General features: G+C 37.8%; 1 protein-coding gene across 2 annotated transcripts in view; it reads right to left on the reverse strand.

Moving 5' to 3' along the window:
• Window positions 1-1,337: 1,337 nt before the first annotated feature.
• Window positions 1,338-20,361, reverse strand: part of LOC132839309 (fibroblast growth factor 14-like) — a 54,251-nt gene continuing 35,227 nt past the window's right edge. The window contains exons 2-5 of one of the 2 annotated variants that reach the window (XM_060860217.1): window positions 18,035-18,145; window positions 16,853-16,956; window positions 3,350-3,548; window positions 1,338-3,150 (exon numbers count right to left, since the gene is read on the reverse strand). In XM_060860217.1, coding sequence (XP_060716200.1) covers window positions 3,014-3,150; window positions 3,350-3,548; window positions 16,853-16,956; window positions 18,035-18,145 — 551 coding nt within the window. In that variant the 3' untranslated portion in view covers window positions 1,338-3,013. The remainder of the gene's footprint in view (window positions 3,151-3,349; window positions 3,549-16,852; window positions 16,957-18,034; window positions 18,146-20,361) is intronic. The other variant, XM_060860218.1, reaches the window with a different exon arrangement.

Genomic DNA, 20,361 nt, shown 5'->3' on the forward strand with positions numbered 1-20,361 from the left:
AACAATAATGCATGTTAATTTAGTCTTAGTCAGCGTTTTTGGACAGTGGTGCAGTCTTGTCATCGTCTCGTCTTAGTCATGAAAAAAAAAGGTTGTTGACGAACATATTTCGTCTCGTCTCGTCTGACGAAATTAACACTAATTCAAAGCAATGTGATCCCGTTCCTATCCCCGATTACTACATAATAATGTGTAGGACAGGCATCCTAAAAACCTTGAACTGTGAACTCATATAAATGTTTTATTCAATGTTATCTCAGTGTATACAATGGATTGACAAACTGTACACCGCAGACTCTTTTTGCATATATGTAATGTATGTAAAGTCTAGTGGTACATATCAACAACATTTTAATCACTGTCTTGATACACATAGCCTACAACATGCAGGTCTTCAATCTTCCCCCCTTATTACCATGCAACAGATGAAACATATGGTGAATCAAAGAAGAAAACCTCCCCAAAGGAAAGCGATCCAGAGAAAAAACAGATATCATCCTGCCGGTAATATTCACGACACATATAAAGGACAAATAATCGAAATAATCTTCAAGATTAAAAGTCGACGTAAATAGTTTATGTCTACGACAACATGGGAACATACAAACAAGTACAAATGGAATAAAATGTCAGTGAAATGGGGAAGATACCTTACAGGACGTTATAGCAATGAAAAACAATGATTTTTACATCTTGAATTTTACAAAAATAAATCCAGTCTTCTGTAGAAGCAGTTCCAACTGGTTCGCAGGGCAAAATATACAGTTCAGGAGTCTGGAGGAACAAAAACTTTCAAAGCATACAGGTGAAGGTGTTCCAACTGAAAAACAAACGTTAGACTGAAATAGTGCAAATTTCAGTCATTTTTCAATTTCAGTCATCGTTTACTTTTCTGAGAGAAAAATGGTAACTTTTGAACAAACCCTAAGTTTTGGATTGCGTTAATAAACCACTTGATAAATGAATGTAAAATAACATGATTATATGGTTGGTTATTATTATTTGTGTTTAGAAATAGCAGTGTTGTTGGTAATCTTTTAAGATTAGCATGGCAGCATCTATGAATATATACATATATAACAATTATCATAAAAGAAAAAAATGGGAAGGCATTTTGGGATTTTCTTGACAAACCTGTAGCTAATGAAGTTTATATATATATACATATACATATATATATATATATGTATATATATATACATATATATATGTGTATATATATATATATATATATATATATATATATATATATATATATATATATATATATATATATATATATATAAATTTGCTTTTGAATTAAAAAAAAAAACATTTCATTTATAGCAGATTATAACATATTTGCAGTTAATGTTCAATGTCCTGTAAATGTCTAGGTCTTATAAACAGCATTTACTGATGCACAGTGATATTTCCATATCCTCTTGCAACTCTTATACTTCATAAATGAAACCTCAATAGTGGAAAAAGTCTAACAACAAAATAACTCAAATACTTCAAAGAAAGAATCAAAGAAGGTACTTTTCCTTTATGGTACGTGATCATCGACTTTCATTATTGGAATGATCAATTAATTGCTAATTGAAAGCAGTGTGTATTCAGGCATGATTTTAATCCTAAGAGAAAAAAAAAACAAAAACAAAAACAAAAAAACTGCATGATAGTAATAAACATGGCATTTTGTCCACCTACATACCAACAACATACCTCTTTTGCTACTATAAATGGCAAAGGAAATAACAATACATCTGACCATTTTATAATGTGGCCATGACCTGTGTGACAGCATCAGTATACACTCAGGCTTTAACATTCCCATCATTATTCATGAACAGTTGCTGTCATTGGTCATGGGCTTCAGGGCTTGGTTGTACTAAAGTCAGATTTATTATTATTATTATTATTATTATCATTAATAATAACAACAATAATAATAATAATAATAATAATAATAATAATAATAATAATAATAATAATAATAATAACATAGAGGCTGAAAAGTATGTTGACAACAATATTTTTTAAAAAGCTGTTATCTAAGAGTCAGGGAAGTGAGCTGAGGCATATCGAGGGTATTTGTGATATGTATACTCTTCCCCTGTGAGGGATTATGTCCACCCTGAATGCCCAGAGGCATGATTATCAATGCCATATCTCTTAACTGTTCACAGATTAAAACCTAGTGCAATTCAGTGCTATTCTGTCAGCCAGTCATATGAGCGATAATAATTAAAAGGTAGAAATGAACCCAAGCACCAGTTCTCTAACTAATTTGGCAACTCTGCACTGTCTCTACATTTTTACTGTATCTTAAACACATCTGTTTTACTGTACATGATGTAGCAAGTTTCCTCATATTGTCTTCATTTCATTTATGTGCACAGCTCACGACAGTCTAAATGGAAAAATGTTTTAGAAAAGAACGAACAGATAAATGGGCCAAGAAAAAAAAAAAAACAACAACAACAACAGCAACAGATTTAATTAGCATCTGTACAGTGATCAATCAAGACAAATGCTGGTGCACTGTGGTAATTCTGCAAAACCACAATAACATGAAAGGTCTAACTGAAAAACCGTCGGTAGCCAGCGTCAGGGAAAGCTACCAGAAAAGGCATGAAAATATGGCATTTCCACAGAGGATTGTCACAGGAATAAAGGCAGAATGGAAAGAAAAGTGACTTTTGAAAAGATGTTCCATATCGCATAGGACAATCCAATGACAATCCAGTCTCTCAATGCTGAGCATTCAAGTTCCCCCCTTTCCCTCCTCAGTCAGAGCTCTACTTTTCTTTTTGAGCAATATAATCTTGTCCTTCAACCATAATCATCAATATAATCTTGTCTTTTGACCATAACCACCCCATGATTCATCTGTTCCAGCGGACAAACGCTACAGGAGGGAGATTTTTTTTTTTTTTTCATTTTTCCTTTCACAAGCTGAAGACACAAATGTGTGCATTATTTGGAGAGTGGAGAGTCCCTTCGAAGAGGAGGGGAAGGGGAAAAAGGGCTATGTTTCCTTGTCAGGCTTGCTGACAGGCTTGCCACCATTCATGACCACTGGATCTGTGCTTTTGCTGGGAGGAACTCCAGCCTTTGGGACTGCTTCACCAACGTCGTGCAAGGAAGGCTCCCGATACATGGCGACTGCAGACGAGAGAACAACATTGGTTGGACAGAGAACACTGACACGGGAAGTATTTACAATACACACAATTTTATTTCAAGTGTGTGTTTATCTCATTGCTTTTTGAAATTTGTTGAAACTTTAAACACGCTTTAAGGAACGTGCGAACCTGGCTACACCAAAGCAACTGAAATCACTCTAAACCTACTGTATGTTTACCTTCTATAGGCTTGGGTATAAAGTGTGCAGCTGGTTTTGTCTTTTTCACCCGGTTCCCCTTCATCGGCTGACCCTCTTTATTTAGGCCCAGGAACCAGGCTCGTCCTGACTCCTGCTGTCTGTAGAGCATGGATGAATAAATGACGTAGTAGTTCTCAAAAACCGACTCTTTGAACTTGCATTCTGGTGTGAAAAGCTCCTGCAAGACAAAGACGAAGATATACAGAAGACAATGTAACTATATCAGTTTAGTAAAATAAAGAATTCAACTGGATTTTTGCCAGACTGGAGGGGATTTAATATTTAAAAATATTTTGCCAGTCATATGAGGTCTCTAAGAGAGGTCTCTATGTGCTGTCACTTTGTCTCCTTACTGCTAAGCAATTTAATCATTTAGTTGACTAAAAACCTTCATGAACCTTCATGCATCACATGCATAGCCATTTACAACTTATTTCTTGAAAAACCCATGCATTAAACTCCCAATTAGTGTAACTGGGGAGAAAAAGGAGTAAAACTATGGTACCCGAAAAGTATGAGGATGTGAATTACTCCTGACTGACACAAACACACACACACACACACACACACACACACACACACACACAAACACACACACCCTAAAAGGAAGCGTTATCTACTAACATCACACCTTGACCTTGATATGAAATGCAATTCAAAATATTGGTCAGTCATAATTTTGAGGATTAAATAACACACAGAAAAGTAGAAAAAAAAAAACAATGCAGAATTTGTGACCACTATTGTTTTTTTTATCTTGCCCATGCAAAAATAAAGGTAAGAAAGGGGGAAAAACAGTGTTTCTTCTTCTTTTTTCCCCCCCATTTGTTTCTGCCTAAATCTGCAGCGAGATCCCTGCACAAGGCTTTGCTGAACATGTGAGTCATTACGGATCCACAATTCTGATGGAGGATCAAAGCAAAACACACAGTTCTTGTCATTTTTATGCAGTAGTCATTGTATAGTCTGTGCAATTCAGTAAACAAAACACAGCATGAGCTTAAGTTGGCATTTATTTCATTGCATCACAGCTAGAATGTTAATTAGCCGAGGCTTTTTAAAATGCACATACATCCATAATCAAGGCTAGGCATTCATTTAGACCTGTCTCTGGGGGGTTCTACTTCTATTGTGTTTGCCAGCATAGCAACTAGTTAAGGTCTGACTCACATGAAAGTGATTTTAATACCTCTCTAATTCAAAACTCACTCCCAGTATTTCTCCATACGGTATTTTCCCTAAGACTCGTGTGTATGTGTTCAAAAGCAGGTCTGATAATAATCTCAAAACTTCCTAGATCGAGTGGGAAGTAATACTAAAGGAGAATGTCACCTTTTGACTGAAAATTCTCAAGGGATATTGTTCTTTCCTCACCCAGTGATGGGAGGAGGTGTGTTCTAACACTGCACAGCACTACAGTGCTAATAACCCTGTGGAATTGTGGGTAAGGCAAACAAATAAAATAAGGAGGATGTTAGGAAGGCAGAGGGCCAAATTGAATGCAACTGTGTGGCATCATAAAAGTTTAAAGACTAAAAGCTTTTATCAGCAGTTTTTTAATTTTTCAAAGCAGGAGGAACGTACAGTACAGTACTTTTTATGCATCAAACACTGGGATGCTGACAAGCCTTCAAATGGGCACTCGCTTCTAGCCAAAGCGTCCTTAACAAACATAGAGAAGCACGATATACAGTATAAAGTAAAAGAGTTTCAGAGCTGCTGAGGAATATTAGTTCAGGCACATCAAAAGAGACTGAAAGTCCTCAATAATAATGAAATCAAGCAAAATACTAATTATTAGATGCGTTAAAAATGTATATACAGTATCTGCCATCTTTACATACATTTTAAATATGTTTCCTTTACTGACTTCTGTCTAAACAGACGTAAATAGATGCGTCTAATAAAAACTACTGATTGTGAATAATAACTGATTTAGTATTGGGTAAAACATATCTTGAGAGGAAAAATATTAATATATTACTCATTAAATAAACATGAGTTTTATTTCATTTCTGTTTATTTTATAAGGTATTTGGTACACCGCTGTATGGCAACACTGCATACTGAGCTTCCAGGTTCTTTATTTTTTCAGTATTCCCTGGTTAATCACAGGGAAGAAGATGGTCTAATCTTGATTTAATGAACAGAAATATTTCCAGATTGGCCTGCTCTACTTTGCTGTTGGACTGAGGGTGATATCCAGAGGTGAGGGTGATAGTCACACCCATCTTCTCCATGAAGTTCTTCTTGACTTGAGAGGTGACTTGTGCTCCTCATTCATTCATTCATTCATTCATCTTCTACTGCTTATCCGAACTACCTCGGGTCACAGGGAGCCTGTGCCTATCTCAGGCGTCATCGGGCATCAAGGCAGGATACACCCTGGACGGAGTGCCAACCCATCGCAGGGCACACACACACACTCTCATTCACTCACACACTCACACACTACGGACAATTTTCCAGAGATGCCAATCAACCTACCATGCATGTCTTTGGACTGGGGGAGGAAACCGGAGTACCCGGAGGAAACCCCCGAGGCACGGGGAGAACATGCAAACTCCACACACACAAGGCGGAGGCGGGAATCGGACCCCCGACCCTGGAGGTGTGAGGCGAACGTGCTAACCACTAAGCCACCGTGCCCCCTTGTGCTCCTCGGTCACATATAATATCCTCTGGCAGGCCGTAGGGTCGGAACACATGATTGAACGTGAGATCTTCGGTTTCAAAGGCTTTAAACATGGCTGGTCAAACATCACCAAGCCTGAACACCATCATTAATCATTAAGTCATGCATGCCAAACAAACCTAATTTAGAACATGAAGGTAATAGAATCTGCTAGCTGAAAGCTTTGGATATCAAAGCCACCAGGATGGGTTTTGACATGCATCTGGTTTTAATATCACATTAGCAGAGGCCATTTTAAAGTGAGCTGGCTTTTGTTATTGGGAAAAGGAATAGCACATGATTGGAAAGATATTAGCATGAAAACCAGATAGAGACATCTGTGGATTTAAACTTCAGACAGATGTCACATCAGATTCATCTGAATTACAATTATAGCACATATGCAGACTGTTCCAGCTAGTGTTTATATTGCAATTTAATATGCTCTGAAGAAATGCATTATTTGTTAGCATATCTTTAAAAATAAAATAAAAGTGAAATTTGCTGCATGCATAAATATTAAACACCTACTTGGTCCCCCATAGTAGAACCTCATTTTGAGGCACTTACTTTGGGGTAAGCCCCCTTCAGCTGCGCATATTGTTTGAGAGTCCAATATTTCTGGAATATTAACTTCAGGTTGTTAAATTTTTTTCATGATGCCTGTGGGCCGAAATTTTGAATCAGTGGCACGGATTCTCAATTGGATATTGATTCTTTCTGTCGAATCGCTCGTGTGTTGCTTTGGCCTGGGTTCATGTCAGCAGTCCTTCACTTTTAACAAGATTTATCGCTGAGGAAAAGCATCCTCATGTCATGATGCTGCCACCTCTATTCACCACTATTGGGATGAGCATCGTTATCCTACACATTCTGGCAAACGTCAGATAGAATTTTGCCTTGATATGTTTTCCTTTATCTGTAATGGTTTCTTTCTATCCACCCCTCTATACAAACCGGTTGTATCCACAACTCTTTATACTGCTCACACTTAATATTAACTTCTCTCTAGTCACTAAAGCTCCTTTAAAGTGATTTCTGGCTTCTCTGTGTCTTCCCCGATCTCAGACTATGACTCAGTATTTGAGAGACAGCCTTGTCTAGGTTGGACCTGGGTGGTATGATGCGGCTTCCGTTTCCTCTCAATTGATCCAGCAGTTCTCAGTGTGATATCCAAACTATATATAAAATGTATATGTATATAATAAATATCTTAGATTACTAATAGAATTATATATTTCACTGCACAGTGACATAGAAGATGTCAGTATGAAACAGTTTTCTTCACAATCTGGTCACCTGCCCTATACTGTATACTGTAACAGCTACCATTTCGAGGAGGGTAGAGGCTTGCATGACATGTAAAGTTAGCACACCCCTTCTTTCGGGAACTGCTGCTCATGCTGCGCAGTGTAACACAAAGGAAATTGCTATCTACCCTTTCCATGAGCATACAGATGAAGCAAACACTTTTCAAGCGAACGTGTTAAGCTGCTTTGTGACAATGCCCATTGCTAAAAACGCTATATAAATAAAACTGAATTGAAACTGAATTGAATATTCTGTCACGCCACTCCACAAGCCATCCGTATCTGGAATTACAAACAAAAGAGTAATACTTTTACCCAGTGGGTGCAACATTATTCCGGCAAGTGATTTTAAAAAGCACAGCTTCTCTATCTCAATACATTAGACACGTGCTGTAAAATAAGCTTAGAACGTGTTGCCCAAATCTTTTCTCTTTTAATCTTTCAAAACTCTTTCACCTTTTTAAAAATGTGTTCATTTAAGAAACGCACAAAACAAAGTACGGCTCTAGCTGCTAACCGCTACTGAACGGATATGAAATAAATAACAGCCTCAACATAAGTCAAGTCTTCTATCTTGTCATTTGGCAGTAATTGCTGCAATTTGTCATTCTCTACAGTCAAGCTACAAATCACAACAGGGAAACATGCTTGCCAGGCCACACACACCGCATGCCCACAAAGACATTGAGGGTAATACAGTACAGGCCCACCTTATTAGGGAAACCCTGTACACCTCATGCACTTTATCAGGTCATTACTGTGAGTGTAAACAGGACAAAACTGTGCTGTTTTAGTATAAGCTGCCTGAGTAAATTGCTGGGATAGCCCGAGCCTCCAAAACTCTCTGGAAGTGTACTGGAGGGATAAACATCATTCTTCCAATAGACTTTCTCTCAGTAAAAGTTTTGAGGACGGTAACATACCAGTCCAAAATCTGCCTGACCAGAGCATATGATTTACAGGACTTTCACTCAGCAAACCATTTAGTAAGTTCTCATCCCCTCTGAAAGGGGTCATCATCATTCTGGAAGAGATAACACAACAGGATAGAAATGCGTCATCAACATCAGCATATTCTAAGGGGACAAATGGACACAATCCTATCCACAAACCAATCACCACATAACACATCTCAGCTATCGTAAGCTGTACAGAAAGAAGTTATTAATAGAACGTCAGAATCTTTATTATTTATCAAATGTATTTTCTAAGCACTGGACAAATTTCAATAGAGCATGTCATTCTTGGCACACACTGTTTGTTCCCCTTTATGTAAAGAATATAAAGAAAACACATTATGATGATATGATGCCAAGTTAGAATATATATATATATATATATATATATATATTTTTAATAGAGTACACAAGAGTTTATTTTGTCATTCATTAAAAAACACACCATTGTTGTGAAAAATATGAAAAATATTTATTACTGGTACAACGTTGTCACATCAGCTTCAACCCGGAACTCCAAATCCCAGCAAATACTACGGCCTTCAAAGACCGCTGCCATGGACTACACAACACACACACACACACACACACACACACACACACACACACACACACACACACACACACACACACACACCTGCTCACAGTTACCAAGGTACTGTTTGAACACACACCTGCTTTATATGAACCACACTCACACACAGACGGTTTATAAGGACTTTCATTCATTCACTACACTAAAAGGTATTTGCTTAGTTTATGTGTTGCAGACCTTATCAATCATCGCATTGTTCTGATCTCTCAGTTCTGACCACAGGTTTTATCACATGTTCCCTATGCTTTTGCCTGCCGAGACACATGTAAATAGCTAAAAATAGTCATTCCTCCATAATCCTCACTTTTTTCTCACTCTTGATCTTAAGAAGACAAAATATTAGAAATCACAAAAACCCTCGGTCCTGAAATTTGGTGGAAAATTTACAAACAGTTCCACTGAACTGATGTTGGAGACTCCTTCCATTATTCATTCATTCATTTTCTACCGCTTATCCGAACTACCTCGGGTCACGGGGAGCCTGTGCCTATCTCAGCCGTCATCGGGCATCAAAGCAGGATACACCTGGACGGAGTGCCAACCTATCGCAGGGCACACACACACACTCTCATTCAATCATGCAATCACACACTACGGACAATTATCCAGAGATGCCAATCAATCTACCATGCATGTCTTTGGACCGGGGGAGGAAACTGGAGTACCCGGAGGAAACCCCCGAGACACAGGGAGAACATGTAAACTCCACACACACAAGGCGGAGGCGGGAATCGAACCCCCAACCCTGGAGGTGTGAGGCGAACGTGCTAACCACTAAGCCACCGTGCCCCCTCTCCTTACATAAAAACACATTCATTCTTTCACTATTAGTCTTAATTATGTAGCCTGTGCCACATTAAAGTCACTGTAAACTAGCTGTTAGTAAAGAAGTGATTAAATATTACAATGAACATATACCTGTAGTTTATCTCTGCCTACTGTCAGAGCTGCTGTTGTAGAAACCTGACCAATCTATAAATCTTCTTCCAGCTAGCAGAACCTTAATGCCATTTTGTATTTGTCTTAATGTCAGTGCCTCACAGCAAACGATTCCACCTACTGATATTGAATAGAACATTTCAAAACTATATTGTGAATAAGACAGTGACAATTTACAACTGAAGAGGTTTGTAATTAACACATAGAGAATCACTTCACACCCAGCCATCTGTTGAGCACAGAGACAGAGGTGTCAGAGGAAGAGTCTGTTGAAACCGCAGTTCTCGTTATAAGAAAAAAAAAACAACAAAAAAACTCTGCCCTATTTACATTCACAAAGTGATGCTGTTAGGCTAACATGAGAATACACACTCCATAGTAACGGTGCATACTGAAAATGCCTTGCATCCTGACATTGTGTTTAATACAGAGAGTAAAATACAATAATTCCTGAAATCCTTATGAGCTACTTAACATTTATGAAAAATGCTTTAACCTGTATTTCCAAATTGCATGGCAACCTAAAAATTTTCTGCTCATTGTAGCAGTTTTTCCATATGATTTTCTGGATGAATGCACTTAAGGATGCAAAACCATCATTAATTCATTCATTCATCTTCTACCGCTTATCCGAACTACCTCGGGTCACGGGGAGCCTGTGCCTATCTCAGGCGTCATCGGGCATCAAGGCAGGATACACCATGGACGGAGTGCCAACCCATCGCAGGGCACACACACACTCATTCACTCACGCAATCACACACTAGGGACAATTTTTCCAGAGATGCCAATCAACCTACCATGCATGTCTTTGGACCGGGGGAGGAAACCGGAGTACCCGGAGGAAACCCCCGAGGCACGTGGAGAACATGCAAACTCCACACACACAAGGTGGAGGCGGGAATCGAACCCCCAACCCTGGAGGTGTGAGGCGAACGTGCTAACCACTAAGCCACCGTGTCCCTCTCAAAACCATCATAATTCATTTAATTTATTTAATGTATGTACGTTAAAGCCCTTTCTTTGAAGCTATAAAATCTGCCACCTTCGTGGATGATTGCTCTAAAACAACCAGCTCTGAAGGATCTTTATTGCTTATATTTATATTGTTAAATATAGGCAAACCCAAATGAATGGGAGTCAGACCAATTCAATTTAGTGAGCAATCCCAGCCCTCTAGAATCTTCAATATAGGAAATCATTACTAGTAGAAGAGCTTCCAATATGTATTCATGAAAATCTAAATATTTAATCCAGTACGATGTTATAAAATATTCCCGCGAGCTGACTTTGTTTTTTTGATTCATGCAATTGTGATTTTGTAAGCTGTAGGATGTAAACATACTTTAGCAAAATGTGACACAATACATCAAAATGACTGATAGGATCTATTTACACAGAGACCCGTTATATGGAACAAAAGATGATGCACTTAAGATGGAGTTCTTAAAATGCTGCATCTACATCTTCAGCAATGAGACAAGTCAGCAATCCTTCAGCATTGCTCTAATTCCTGCATTATGTTGTCCTGAAACTTAGGAAAGTGGGATGAAGGAACCAAACTAATGATTAACTGTAATTCTGGATAATGCGCAGTTATATGAGGGAAAAAAAAAAAAACACATAATATCTTTATGGGTAACATTTAGGAAGATAGATTCTGGCTTTGGCTGACTCATTAAACTGGACAATGATGTACATTTAACAGAAAATCACATATGATCTCTATTTATATCAGCCAGCAGTGGTGTGGAAATCTCACTGTCAGTGATACCAAGTAATAGATGAGATTTTTTGCTAGCAACCTTCCCTCCGGACAGGGTTATAGGCTCCATGATGGTTTCTTTTTTCTCCACGTATCATAATTATACCTAATTTGCTCTCAACATAAAGCTGTATTTTGTACGAAATTATTCTCTACTTGTATAGGTATTTGGTTATTTATGAGTTTATATAATGAAGGCAAACATGCTTTAAAAGGCAAAGATTTTAGTACTGGAGTCACCGCAGGTTACCTTCATTCAATTATTCTCAGCATCATTCGTGAAAATCTTTTTTTTTATACAGTTTCCACAAAAATACAAATTAAGCATCTGTACTATTCTAAATACATTAAGAAACATGGTATAGAAACTAAAGATATTTAAGCATTTTTGGCTTGTATACACACACATATATATTTGACAGTAGATCATCCAATTTTAACTGATTTTAACCCCAGATATCACTGATGACTATGATTCAACATAAAGTCCAAACAAATAAAAGACACCTACGTTTAACAACCACCGTTTCTTATTTGCTACCAGGTGTTTGGTGTTCATTAGACAAACTGAGCTGAGCATGTAAAGAGTCACACTGGAATTGTCTAAAAAAAATTAGCATCTGAACCAGACTTTATTAACATTTGCATTTTCTGGCTCTATTACAGATAAAAAAAAAAACTCACAGAAGACAGAAGGAACCTGGGTATCATTTTAACATCATTACATAATTATAATATAATCTCTTAAATCCCCAGAATGATTTTTAAATAGAACCATGAGGCTTTATGTAAGGGATTCACAATGCAATTTAAGACACAGATACGCAGGATTTTAAAACTAGGCATACACAGTAAGCATAAATAAAAAATAAGTAATACTATGTGGGAAGTCTACAGAAATGTATTTATATCATCAAGTCTTCTATATATTCCTGGTTTCTATGTTCTATGTCCTAGTTTTTATATAATGTGTCGAAAATCTTTGTGTCTTACGGTCTAAAATGGATTGTGCATCCCTTACGAAGCTACTGTAAATGATATTACTTTCAAATAGTCATGCATACTTGTTACATATATAACATATATGTTTTTAAATGGGTTCATTTTATTTTGGGATTTTTGTTTGCGACTGGGGGGGCACGGTGGCTTAGTGGTTAGCACGTTCGCCTCACACCTCCAGGGTTGGGTGTTCGATTCCCGCCTCCGCCTTGTGTGTGTGTGGAGTTTGCATGTTCTCCCCGTGCCTCGGGGGTTTCCTCCGGGTACTCCGGTTTCCTCCCCCGGTCCAAAGACATGCATGGTAGGTTGATTGGCATCTCTGGAAAATTGTCCGTAGTGTGTGATTGTGTGAGTGAATGAGAGTGTGTGTGTGCCCTGCGATGGGTTGGCACTCCGTCCAGGGTGTATCCTGCCTTGATGCTCGATGATGCCTGAGATAGGCACAGGCTATACAACAATTTGACGTTATGCGAAGATACGTCAAGAAGGTGTGAGACTATTCAACCCCAGACTGTCAAATTAACTGAGATCACATGATCGATGAGATCATTTTCTGAAGCACTTGACCTGTATCTTTTATGAAGCATGCTGATGCCACATGATTGGCTGATTACTGAATAAAAAACACAGCTGTCGGTTCCTAATTAACTGCCTTGTGAGTGTATATATACACACACTATGGGGCTTTTTACACCTGGTCACTTCATGCGTTTTCTGTGATCAGATAGCTATCCGATGGTAAAAAGACCAGGTCTAAATGCCCTCCGAAACGTTTTCAAGACGATATAAATCCGATGGTTCAAACCACTTCAGGAGGTGGTCTGGGACGTGTTTCAGATGAAACTGGACAGATGAAAATGAATGTGGTTGTTCAAGCCACATACGTCAGCTCTATATTCCTCCCAAACAGAAGAACGTCACTCGCAAGTGACTCACGAGTCGTGCATCGCGCCAGAAATGAGGTCAAATATATTTGCATTTTGGGCGGGAGTAGAAAGATCGGATTGATATCCGATTCGCCAAGACGCGTTTATGTGGCCTAATGTAAATGGATCAGAGAAAACACATGAAGTGACCAGGTGTAAAAAGGCCCTATATAGCCAAACGCTTGTGGATACCCTACTATCAAACCCATGTTTCCTTTTTGAACATCCTGTTCCGGATTTAGTCCCACCATTACAATTGTCTTCACCTCCACTCTTCTGGGAAGGATTTCCACTAGACTTTGGATTGTGGATATAAGGATTTGCCCATCCAGTGATATGAGCATTATGAGAAAACCTGCCATGTAGTTGAGGAGTTGCGGTTGAGGTCACAGCTTTGTGCAGACCACTTCAGGTCTTCCACTCAAATCTTTCAAATGATGTCTGTATGAACCTGACTTTGTGCACAGTGCCATCCGGGAACAGGTTTGGGCCACAGCATTATGGACAAAGACAAGAGAGGGCCCACATATGGCCATAGTAGACACATGTCCACAGACTATTGTCTAAAATCAGTACATTATATTCACAAGATAATCACAAATCTCACTCTGGACCATTTTATGAGAGATCCAGCATGTAAGGGATGAACATTTCTTCAGTATACAGACGTTGTAAATATTTTCCTTTTCAATTGTTCTCAAACCCTGTAAAATCAATAATAAATATTATATATATATATATATATATATATATATATATTAACCGAAAAAAAAAAACATCCTCTTTTTGCTTACAAAGGCAAATGTGGATAGGAATAAGCATTTGAGACTGAAAAATGAGGTAAACAGTTTAAATTCTGTTGGATAAGACCATTCTGTCAGGGTTGGGGATAATTTATATTCTTGTCAGGTTGATGGCACTCACACATTTTGATGAGCCTTCCTTGGAGACAGAAAGAAAAGATTCAGTTGCAAACAGCAGAGAATTCAATGGTATTCCACATCTTTTTTATTATCCACTGTTCCCTCTTTGTTGCCTTTGTATCAAGAAGAAAATGAAAGAAAACACTGCATGCCTTTATCCCAGAAGGACAACTTATATTTTAGATAAATTAGCTTTGATACTTTGCTTGAAGAAGGCAAATAAAATACAATGAAAAATCAGACATTTAAATAGGTGGCAAATTTTTGACTTTTTTTTCTATTTTGAAGTATGCATTTTAATATATAGAGTGATGCCTCGAGATACGAGTTTAAGTCGTTCTGTGACTTTGTTCGTATCTCAAATTGCTCGTATCTCAAAGCAATTTTCCCATTTAAATTAATTGAAATCCCATTAATCCGTTCCAGCTCGCAAAATTCCACTCCAGTTGTTTTGTTTGTGTTTTGAATATGAAAAATGTACAATACCTGTATTTATAAATGACAAATATTGTATAAAAACATACAGTAATAAAAGAGAATGTTACAAAAAATAAACTGGTTTTACTTTACGGAAGATGCGCACGGAGGTTGAGGGAGGAGTAAACAGGCGGAGGAGTTAGGAGGAATTACTCTTTCGCTTTCGTTCACTTACTCGCTACTGTACACTCTTAATGCTACTTTACACTTACATGGAACTTAACTAAACTTCATTTAGAGCGCGGAGAGCAGCAACTAGAAAATAGAATAGAACCCCGTATAACAGAACCATTAATCATGCATAGAGTTAAAAATAGGAAAGGAAAATAATAAATGGATAAATAAATAATTAAATAATTAGAGAGGGAGAGAGAGAGAGAGAAAAATATGTGGAGATTTATGACGTAAACTGGTACAACGAACACGGGTTCCGGCATGGTGGAGTTGGGGTTGGAGGAGGGAGTTTAGATCGCGGCAGCAGCGAAGCGCTAGAGCGGCTCAATGAATGGGAATTTAAATGGTCGGGTAATATGGATGTCCTAACCGGATTGGTGCGCGTCGTGGACAGCTGACTAACAGCTGATGCACGCTTGACGACGTGGCCTGTCAGAACTAACGCGATGCTTGATTTCTCTTAACTTAATTGCTACAATTTCTGTTTTCTTTACATTAATTTTGCTTAATTTTCTTCATCGCTTTTCTCTTCACTTGTTTTTGCCTTTTTTGTCACTCTTTCCTCACTAACATCTGCCGGTCGTTTTAATAAAAACCTGTCCGGTCGGCATATCAGATGCGGTGCAGTCGCACAAGTTAAATTTTTTAACGGATCCGAAAATTACGGATCCTCAGATGGTCGGCACCTCACGCAGCCCCTTTGTGACTCTCCATAGGAAATGAATGACTTCCGGTTTATCGGCCGTCGTTTGTCGTGTGCAGTGGAAAGGCGGCTTTAACCGAGTGAGACGCGGGAAGCTGAGGCGGGGAAACAGAGCACACATGGTTGTTGGGGATCTTTGTTTCGGTGGCTCGGATGCTCGTATCTCAAAAATTTGCTCGTATCTCAAGCCAAAAATTTGGTCGAATCACAGCTCGTATCTCAAAAAATTCGTATGTCAGAGCACTCGTATCTCGAGGTATCACTGTATATAGAAAGTGTTTCACAAACTTTTCCTGGTACATTTTCAACACTGTGCAGTTTTATCTATTAAATGTAATTTGTGTCAAAAATATTGCATTATTAGTCAGAATACGAAAGTAAAATGAGTTATCATCGCCATCTAATGAAAATGGGTGAATGTATCCCAAGACTTTGTTAATTCATTCATGTAGACTTTTATAAAGCAGCCTGAACACATCAAATGATCTTTACCCTTCAACGTCGTAAAATCTATCAATTAAACCTATCAAAAATTGTGAAAGGCCTAAGGACAATTTGATACAGTAGCTGATCCACTAAACATCTAATGTACAGCCATAAGCTGGACCATCTAAATAAAGGGAATACAAGAGAGATAAATCAATAATCTACAGAATGAGTATAGAAAATCCACCAAATATTCATCTAACACAAACACCTTTGACAAACACCAAAGGCATATTGAACGCTTCAACATACTGTAAAGACTGTAAAGGAGCTTGAAATGATTGGACAGATCTTTCATCATTCTGAAAGTGTTTGCAAAAATGTTATTGTGTGTAATAAACTCTAACACTTAAAAATGCGACAAAACTCGATTTTCTGCAGCTGCCTATATAACTCACCACTCATTAAGGGCTTTTATTCAAATTTCTGCAGAAACTGTTATCACAAAACACAAGTCATGCACAATACACGGCAGAACTGAGCTTTAGAATCTTGTAAGGTTATAAAACACAGCAGAAGAATGAAGCAAAGAGGCAGTGAAGGTGCTTTACTCACTGATGTGTACAGATGGCCCTCTGCATTCATAGCAATGTATAAACCTGTCTTCACAGACTGGATAGCGACGATTCGAAGGCCCACTGGGATGAGGTTGAACAGTGCTGGAGAGAAAAGCAACAGAATAAAGTGGGAAAATACTTTTGTTACTTATCATCAAGCTCTTGAAGGAGAGAGGTAACCAAGCAACCAATAATAAGTAATTGCCTAATTTAGGGGTAATTCTTCGAATTGGTGACTAAAGTTTAAAAGGTACGGCACTACTTATGGCAAGAAATTCCCAGAATATGAGACGACTTATTCAAGGAATCCAGTTGATTTTCTGAGCACTCTATTTTTTCCTCTTAAAATTACAACCAAAATTACAACCAAGGAGTAAACCGAGTACAGGATTGGGGTTTTCACCTGGGTGTGTAGAAGACCAACTTTAAAAACAAGCATTTACCTTTCAGTAAGTGATAGAAAATGACGCACATCTCATTGTTCTTTTTCTTTGTTGTCAAATGTAATATGATGTAACATGAAGTCAAGAGAAGTCAAGATTATAAAAACAAACAAACAAACAAACAAATGAAAAAAGTTGATCCTAATGAGAAGACAGCAAGTACTGAAATAGAGCCTAAAAAGAGTTTACTATATTGGTGCATAGTCATAATTGTGGTTATTCTTTTATTCTTTCGTATTCCATAGCTTATAAAACACTTGATTCCTTGAGCCACAAGATCCTACAATTTCATTTCATTTCATTTCATTTCATTAATGTGATAGCCTAGAGTTTAAGGTGTTGGACTACCAATCGGAAGGTTGTGAGTTCAAATCCCATGTCCACCAAGCTGCCACTGCTGGACCCCTGCGCAAGGCCCTTAACCCTCAATTGCTTAGTTGTATAAAAAACGAGATAAAAATGTAAGTCGCTCTGGATAAGGGTGTAGAAAACGAGCCCATCATTTTATCTTTTTAGTGGACTTTAAATACGGCGTCTCATAGTTTATTCGGGCTTTCGGATGAACTTGAATGCTGACCGCACTCTGAGCCTTCTCCTCAGGGCCTGACTTCACCAGTGCATGACCACTTGTGGCTAAATAGGCACTAGATCCATATAAACATTTATTCTACAGCTATATGACAGACTGTCAAAGCATCATTTAAAGTTAATACATAAAAATGTAAAAGTGAACTCACAGGAGTTAGTGCTGTCATCTTTGGTTCCATCCAAACATCCATCTGGGCTCATCTGCAAGTAGTAACCTTGCCTGCAATATAACCTGGTTACAATGCCCTTGAGCTGGGGATCTGAGACCCGGGAAAAAGAGAGAGGCAAAAACAGAAAACAAAAGAAGATAAATATCACGCCACACAGTGTCGGCTATCACAGAGTCACGATCAAGATGCAAGAAAGATGTCCTGCAAGCATTTCATAATAAACATCACATTATACAGACTCGGATATCAGAAGATTTAGTATCGTTTTGCAGGACAGACCTCCTGTGAGCATTCCACTCGACAAGCTGTCTTGCACCATCTATCATCTTTTTAAATATTTATTATCAGTTTCTCTAAATGGCATTAGATAAATGGGAAGTGTTATAGAACAAAAGCCAAACCCTTGTAGGAATTATATGCGTAGGCAATATGCATATATATATATTGCCTACGCATATAATTCCTACAAGGGTTTGATTTTATATATATATATATATATATATATATATATATATATATATATATATATATATATATATTACACCGTGTATCACATTGATGTAGCAATGGTAGTGGATTGTGTTGTACTTGTCTTGATAAGGATGTCTGCTTTAGAGTAATTCCAAAATTATTAACACCCTTCAAGAAAATGAGTGAAAATGAGTACATACATCAAATAATGTTAACTGTGCAAAATCTTTTAGCTCAACTCAATTTAAATGAATCATTTTCAGTCCCTGCCACAGATTTTCAATATGATCTCAATCCAGAGTCTGATATTATTCTTTTGCGATTCTATAAGCATCCAGTGTAAATTTGAATATGTGTTATTGAAACACCTTGGCAAGAGACAACAGATTCATGATGCCATCAATCATCACAGGAGCCCCTTTCCAAATCAAACGCCTGCTCAATTCGCAGCCTACGTTTTCCTTAAAAGGATTTCCAAATAGTACATTTGTGCACAGAAAAAGATGCTGTTGGTCTCATCAAACCACAATAAGCCAGGTGCCTTGACTAGGTTAGATTTCAGTGTTAGCATAACCTGAACAAGTTACATTAATAAATATCTCACTGAAAGATCCCTACAAAGATGGCACATTTAAAATTTGAATGGCTTAGTATTATACTTCTTGTTATGGTTTCAAATAATATTATCTTGTTTCTATGACATTTTATGACCAAAGGCATGAGGTCTGTTTTTATATGATTTAAAAGGGAGATAAAAACACAGACAGACATTTTTCTAGTAGGAAACTGAAGTGTTTGCCAAGGTCTCAAATATTATAATAGGTTTATCACTTATTTATATATTTATATATATATATATATAGGAAACAAAATATCACTTCTATATTGTACTTCTATACAGTTTTAGATATAGCTCAGGATACAGAAGACAATTCATCCTTTCGAAGATATGGCAAAAAGTTAGATTCGATTTACTGTATTTTCCTCTCTGGTTTATGTAGTTGAGGGAATCCCACTTAAAAAACAAAGTTTCTTAGATATAACCCAAACACCTACTGTACACACCCATACTATTACACACTCCAGATGGCAGTGACCCACTTTCAGACATACAAGAACGTTCCTCACATAAATTAGAGAGCAACTTCTCCCTCTCTTTTCCTCCACTTGGCAGATTGCCTTTAGTGCCACATGCTGTGTTCAACCTTTCAGGGTTCAATATCAGATTAGCACTATCACATTACGCTAATTAACTTTCTCCTAGCCCTACCACACCTTGTGTGCTGTTTAGAGCATCTCTTTTCTGACTTCTTTCTTGTTTATTGTGTGAAATGAGGATTCACTCTCAGCCAAAAAAATGATTACCATGTAATGCTAAATTACATCACATTACAGTGAGCCATAGTAAATGCCAGAGATATACGGTCAGTGCTGAAATAATAGATTCTTACGTTTCCTTTTCAGGATTATATCCACTAAAATCCTAAGGAATCTTGAATCATTCCAGGGTTACAATCTGGATCTGTTGCCATGGAGAGTTTCCCGGCTCTTTAACACAGCCCCTCCCTTTCCCACAGTCTGTTACTATGGAGACATTCTTCCTATCTAGGATTTCCCTCATCCGGACTGTTGCCAGGGATACCGTATCAGGGATTCCCATTTCCTGTCTTCTAGAACAGACACTTCTTGTCTGTTTTTTTTCTACAAATATGTTTTGTGTATTCTGAGTTTTCTCTTCATCTCAAGTGTTCTTCTGCATCTACATAGGTGTGTTGGATTGTGTCTGTCTATAAGGACCAAAGAAACAATTTGTTTGAGAGTGCTGGCTCGTATCT

The sequence above is a fragment of the Tachysurus vachellii genome, chromosome 24 (assembly GCF_030014155.1).
Source record: "Tachysurus vachellii isolate PV-2020 chromosome 24, HZAU_Pvac_v1, whole genome shotgun sequence".
In the NCBI taxonomy this organism is placed as follows: Eukaryota; Metazoa; Chordata; class Actinopteri; order Siluriformes; family Bagridae; genus Tachysurus; species Tachysurus vachellii.